At 38.4% G+C, this 6,591-nt stretch overlaps 1 protein-coding gene across 1 annotated transcript in view; it reads right to left on the bottom strand.

Moving 5' to 3' along the window:
- MTA3 (metastasis associated 1 family, member 3) overlaps positions 1-6,591 on the bottom strand; it is a 217,310-nt gene that overhangs the window by 122,094 nt on the left and 88,625 nt on the right. Inside the window, exons 5-6 of the mRNA XM_011978218.1 lie at positions 5,388-5,451; positions 931-1,048 (exon numbers count right to left, since the gene is read on the bottom strand). Of these exons, the coding sequence (XP_011833608.1) occupies positions 931-1,048; positions 5,388-5,451 (182 nt within the window). The remainder of the gene's footprint in view (positions 1-930; positions 1,049-5,387; positions 5,452-6,591) is intronic.

Genomic DNA, 6,591 nt, shown 5'->3' with positions numbered 1-6,591 from the left:
TTTTTTTTTGAGACAGAGTCTTGCTCTGTCGCCCAGGCTGGAGTGTGGAGTAGCACTTTTAATTTCCTTCAAGAACTTTTCCTTTGCATTCACAACTTGACTAACTGGGGGAAGAGGCCTGGCTTTTGGCCTGTCTTGGCTTCTGACACGCCTTCCTCACTAGCTTCATTTCTTGCTTTTGATTTAAAGTGAGAGATATGCTACTCTTCCTTTCACTTGAACACTTACAGGCCACTGCAGGGTTGTTAACTGGCTTAAGTTCAATATTGCTGTGACTCATAAAATAGGGAGATCCCAGGAGAGAGAAAGAGGCAGGGAAGGGACAGTTGGTGGAGCACTCAGAATACACAGCATTTATCAGTTCAGTTTGTCCTCTCATATGGATACAGTTCATGGCCCCAAAACAATTACAACAGTTACATCAAAGATCATTGATCACAGATCACCATAACAGATAATAATGAAAAGGTTTGAAATGTTGCAAGGATTACCAAAATTTGACACAGAGACACTGTCCTGTTGGAAAAATGGCACCAAAGGACTTGCTCAACAGGGTTGCCATAAACCTTCAGTTTTTTAAAAAGCTAGATATATATGAAGCATAGCAAAAACAAAGTACATTAAAATGAGCTAATTTTGTGCTTCTAAAATTGGAAGTGCTGGCCAGGCCACACCTATAATAGCATCCCTTTTGAGAGGCCGAGGTGGGAGGATTGTTTGAGGCCAGGAGATCAAGACCAGCCTGGGCAACATAGAAAGGCCTCATCTCTATTTATTTATTCATTATTTTTCACAAAGAACAGTAAAATTGCAAGTGCTTATAACTTTTAGACTTTGCCCTGAACATTGCTTCTTCCACATGAGGACATGTATATTTGAGTTTCAAGATACATTTGTTTCACAGAACTGCAAACATGCAGAAAAACATACCTTCTAACAGCATTTCTGGAATGTCTGCCTGATATCTAGGTCCCACTCTGATTTCACCTTTGTCAGCTAATAGCGTTTTCAATGAGGGGTCATAGACCAATGAGTAGAAGAAGGTATCCTGAAAAATATGACAAAATATGTAGGTATACTTAATTCCTTCTACTTTTTATAAAGCATTAAAATCAATGTCACTATAATGAACACATAAATCCCAGAGAGTATATAAAATTTCATTTTGGTGAATAAACTCATAAATCTTTAAGGAGAGCATGGTGTTACTGTCATCATGTAAAACAGTACAAAATTAAATCGAGCCAAAAGAAACAGCTTGAAACAAAGTAGATTATAAAGTTCTATTATTTGTTTTAGTCTAAAAGAAAACCATTTGCTCTCTAAAGCAGAGTTTCAAAAGCTAGCAAAGTTAAACCATAACTCCAAGGTAAGACACCTAAAGTCAAATCATCTTATAAACTTCTGAAGTCCACACCAAACAGAAGGGAAGACTTCACAGATACCAGGTACTCTTTTGTAATGTCCATCCCAATTTTTAGTCAAAAGATTAAAAGGTATACATATCTCACATTAAACTATACATGAGTTGAACTTGTGTGTGGTTTACTGTTATAATAATATCACTTTGTAAATATTTAATTAAACATGTATTAACTATAATTCTGCAGTTCTTTAAGTACTGAGGCATGCGTATGTATATATAGACAGATATACAAACATAGCTATATACATGCTCACCAGCAGCATACACACCAAAATTTCCGGTCCTCCCTTACAAAGCTCGTATGTCCTTGTTTCTGAGCCTAATGGGCAAAATGACCTGGCACCAGTCCTTTGTTGAATTCCATATAACCACTAGAGATTATCTGAACCAGCAAAGTCCCGTCTTCTGCTTCCCCCTATGATCCCAAAGATCATCTGCTGCCCAATTCTCTGTATCATAGCCTGGAAGGACCTGTCCCTACTACCAGAAATTTACCAAGCCCCAGCCAAGGAAACTGCAAATAAAAGATAATCTGTCAGACAGTAAAAGTCTCTCCTGTGGGACCTCTTACATACTGTGATAAGGGGAAAGGGAAAAAAACAGACTTATTCCATCCACTGAGAAATTCTGTGCTGTATTTTATTCATTGCTCACTGTCAGGAAAAAAGATTTAAACAAAAAAGCTGTTAAAAAAAAAAGGGGGGGGGGGACATCAATACGTGACAATTTATGCATATTGTTAAAGTGCTATCTAAGGAAAAGAAAAAATCTGCAGGAATAGATAAAACAACCAGCTTAGGCCAGGCGCGCTGGCTCATGCCTATAATCCCAGCACTTTGGGAGGCTGAGGCGGGCAGATCACCTGAGGTCAGGAGTTCAAGACTAGCCTGGCCAACGTGGTGAAATCCTGTCTCTACTAAAAATAGAAAAATTAGCTGGGCATGGTGGCAGGCACCTGTAATCCCAGCTACTTAGGAGGCTGAGGCAGGAGAATCGCTTGAACACAGGAGGCGGAGGTTGCAGAGAGCCGAGATTGCACCATTGCACTCCAGCCTGGGGGACAAGAGTGAGACTTTGTCTCAAAAAACAACAACAACAACAAAAAAACTTAACAAAGCTACAGGGGATGATCACTATGTAATCAGAAGTGTTTTATTTTTTGTTTTGCTTTAAAGACATAAGTAATAAATATTACTCAGTAACTGAAGTTATTGCCACTGGCTCACCATCAGATGTTTTTTTCTATTTCATTAATAGAGATGAGCACTCACTATGTTGTCCAGGCTGGTCTCAAACTCCTGGGCTCAAGCAATCCTCCTGCCTCAGCCTCCCAAAGTGCTGGGATCAGACATGAGCCCCCACACGCAGCCACCATCAGATTTAAAAGCAGAGATACGCCGGGCGTGGTGGCTCACGCCTGTAAATCCAGCACTTTAGGAGGCTGAGGCGGGCGGATGATCTGAGGTTGGGAGTTCAAGACCACCCTGACCAACATGGAGAAACCCCATCTCTACTAAAAATACAAAATTAGCCGGGTTTGGTGGCACATGCCTGTAATCCCAGCTACTCGGGAGGCTGAGGCAGAAGAACGGGTTGAACCTGGGAGGCGAAGGTTGTGGTGAGCCGGAGATCGCACCATTGCACTCCGGCCTGGGCAACAAGAGCAAAACTCCATCTCAAAAATAAATAAATAAATAAAAGCAGAGATACTTCAGGTCACTTGTTATCCGTAAAACCTATTAGCATGCTACTCCAATAAAAACAAGAGCTTGCCATACTCTACAATATAATAAGATGAAATGATTATTTGGGTCATATAAGTTGCTTAAAATCCTTAGATTTGTATGTCCTGATATGGGAAAATATTCAAAATATGTTTGGTTTATAATAGAAGTTGTAAAAAAAAAAGAAGAAACGGTTCCAGACAGGCCAATTTCAAGAATATAGAGTTAAAAGTAAAGGATGATGAAATTATTCTTTGGGTTACCGTCTTCAACTATGCCAATCTCAATATTTTATTTTTAAGAGTTTATATATTTAGGGGGTAAAAGTACAGAGTTCTTATATGCATACATTGTGTCATGGTAAAGTCTGGGCTTTTACTGTACCCATCAATAGTGAACATTGTACCCGATAGGTAATTTTTCAATCCTCACCCTTCTCCAATGTCTATTTTTTTTTTTTTTTTTAGATAGGGTCTCACTCTGTCACCCAGACTGGAGGTGCAGTAGCGCGATCTCGGCTCACCGCAACTTCCACATCCCAGGCTCAAGCAATTCTCTTGCCTCAGCCTTGCGAGTAGCTGGGATTACAGGAATGCGCCACTGCCTCCTGACTAATTTTTGTATGTTTAGTAGAGACGGGGTTTTGCCGTGTTGGCCAGGCTGGTCTTGAACTCCTGACCTCAAATGATCCACCCGCCTTGGCCTCTCAAAGTGCTGGGATTCCAGGCATGTGTCACCACGCCCGGTTAATTTTTGTATGGCCTGGCTAATTTTTGTATTTTTAGTAGAGACAGGGTTTCACCATGTTGGTCAGGCTGGTCTCAAACTCCTGCTCTCATGATCTGCCTGCCTCGGCCTCCCAAAGTGCTGGGATTACATGTGTGAGCCTCTGCGTCCAGCCAAAAAAAAAAAAAATTTAATACAATGAAATGCATTGAATGTTTTGCCTTTTTCTTTCTGCTTCTGTGAAATAATGCTAATTTCTGGGCACTATCATTATCCATACTATAATCCATTCTGTTGGACAGACTAAGGACAAGTTTATCATCTAAATTTTACAGAGGTAAGTTATAAAGTCTATAAGCCTTTTTTCCGCTTTGAATATGTATTTTCCTGTTAGTTTTCTTATTTCCTATTAGGTTTTCTAATGTATAGTGGGTTCTGCATGATTGTATCAAACTTTTTCTGTTATATTTTCTTCATTTGAAATAAATGAGCAACATTTGAGTTTAAGATTTAAAAAGAAAAAAAAAAAAAACAGGCCAGGCACAGTGGCTCATGCCTCTGATCCCAGCACTTTGGGAGGCTGAGGAAGGTAGATCACCTGAGGCCAGGAGTTCAAGACCAGCCTAGCAAACATGGCAAAACTCCATCTCTACCAAAAACACAAAAATCAGCCGGGTATGACAGCAGGCACCTGTGATCCCAGCTACTTAGGAGGCCGAAGCATAAGAATTGCTTGAACCTGAGAGGCGGAGGTTGCAGTGGGCCATGATCACATCACTGCATTCCAGACTGGGGGATACAGCGAGACTGTCTCCAAAAAATAAAACATACACATATGTAATAAAGCTTTTGGGAGAGAGGAAAAAAATCAGAAAGATTAAATACTGAAGCATCACTGACACTAAAATATGTTTCCCACCATACAAATAACATTGCTTTAAACGTCGCCTAAAACTATGCATACCATGAAATATTCTGCTTATAAGAATTTCCTCCTTTCAGTGAAGCGTATGCTTTATCTCAACTTGTTAACTACATTTCTTGTTAACGTTTAGTAAAAAATATTTTTTTTACTGACAACATTTATTAGGATTCCAGAAAGCAGACCACCAATGGTAAAATCTCATCTGGAAATAGTCTAAAAGAAAAACCATTTATTCAAGAAATAAAAACAAAAACAAAACATAAAGCGGAGCTAAGCACACTAAAGCATTAATTTCATAAAGTCAAAAATATTCATCCACTATCAACTAAATCCATGTACCATTCTCTATAATGTCTTTCATTACCAACTGAAAAACAGACACAGAAGTTTTTGCTAACCCTTATCTCAGATAACCAGAAAAATCAAATTTACCCAAATGCATTCTAGTCATTACAGTTTTACCATAATACTGCTATTAATATGATGGTAGAATAATACTTTTGTACAAAAAGAAATAAATTCCAAGGAAAGAGCTTCATGTGAAATAAAGGGGGAAAAAAACAAAACAAGTATGATTGTGAATTACCTCTTTATCAAGATATGACAATACTGATTCTGTCTCATTCAGAAGGGCGACACTGCACTTTCCCCTGTTGAAAGAGAAAAAAAGAATAAATGTAACAAAGGCCACCTCACCTTCTCAGTGATGAGAAATACAAAGTTAAGAATGTGAGATTGGTATTAATAAACTACATAGCAGTTAGGAATATATATTTTTTCAAACTATTTAAATCCACTTTACAATCCTATAAAAAAAGGCCATCTTTATAGGAATTTCTTGAGAGGCTAGCCTGCTGGAGTAATTGTGTTAGGCAATAAATCCTAATAATATACAACACTTTACAGGTAGTTTCTGTTTATTCAAGAAAAAAGAGTACAATGAGACCTTCAGACTCAGAGTCAGTTTCTGAACCTGTAAATAGATATTATGAGGTAATTTTATACAGCGCTGTACAGACAAAGCCACCACCACACAAACCAATGCCTAAATAATATTCAGATTTTTATGAGCAGCCACTAACTACATTTAAGAACCTAAAAATAATACACATTCATATCAGGATACAACTAATTCATCTTTATTGAGATGACTCTAAAAACTAGTTAAAATTTCAACACATGGAGCTTTCTATAGAGCAAGGGGCAAAATAAACATCAACAGACCCACGGACCTTGCGGTCTGACAGCACTTACATTTGATCTGAGTTTGGAAACTAATGTCTATTTTTATAAGGCTTGTCTAGACTCTGAGAAAAATTGAGGTTATGTAGGTAGAGGCATTTATTACAAGCACTTTCAAAATGATCCTAACCAGCCTAAAAAAATCAGTATAGCTAATACAAATCTGACAGGAGCATTTTGAAGATTATTCCAGTTACAAATACTGGTCAGGGCTCACAATGTTTCTTTAAAATGTCATAAGATCATTTGATTTTCTAAACAAAAATTAAGACATCTCCAAAAGCCAATATGCAAAAACAAAGATATCACATATATATTAAGTGAGACATTAGAAATTAACAGGGCATAGTGGCACATGCCGATAATCCCAGCTATTCAGGGGGCTGAGGCAGGAGAATCGCTTAAACCCGAGAGGCAGAGGTTGCAGTGAGCCGAGATCATGCCATTGCACTCCAGCCCAGGTGACAGAGTAAGACTCCATCTCAAAAAAAAAAAAAAAAAGAAAAAGAAAAAAAAAGCTAGAAAAGCCTGCTGTTGGATCACCAGAG

This window comes from Mandrillus leucophaeus, unplaced genomic scaffold, assembly GCF_000951045.1.
Source record: "Mandrillus leucophaeus isolate KB7577 unplaced genomic scaffold, Mleu.le_1.0 Scaffold190, whole genome shotgun sequence".
In the NCBI taxonomy this organism is placed as follows: Eukaryota; Metazoa; Chordata; class Mammalia; order Primates; family Cercopithecidae; genus Mandrillus; species Mandrillus leucophaeus.
This window is presented reverse-complemented; position numbering and strand designations above follow the sequence as displayed.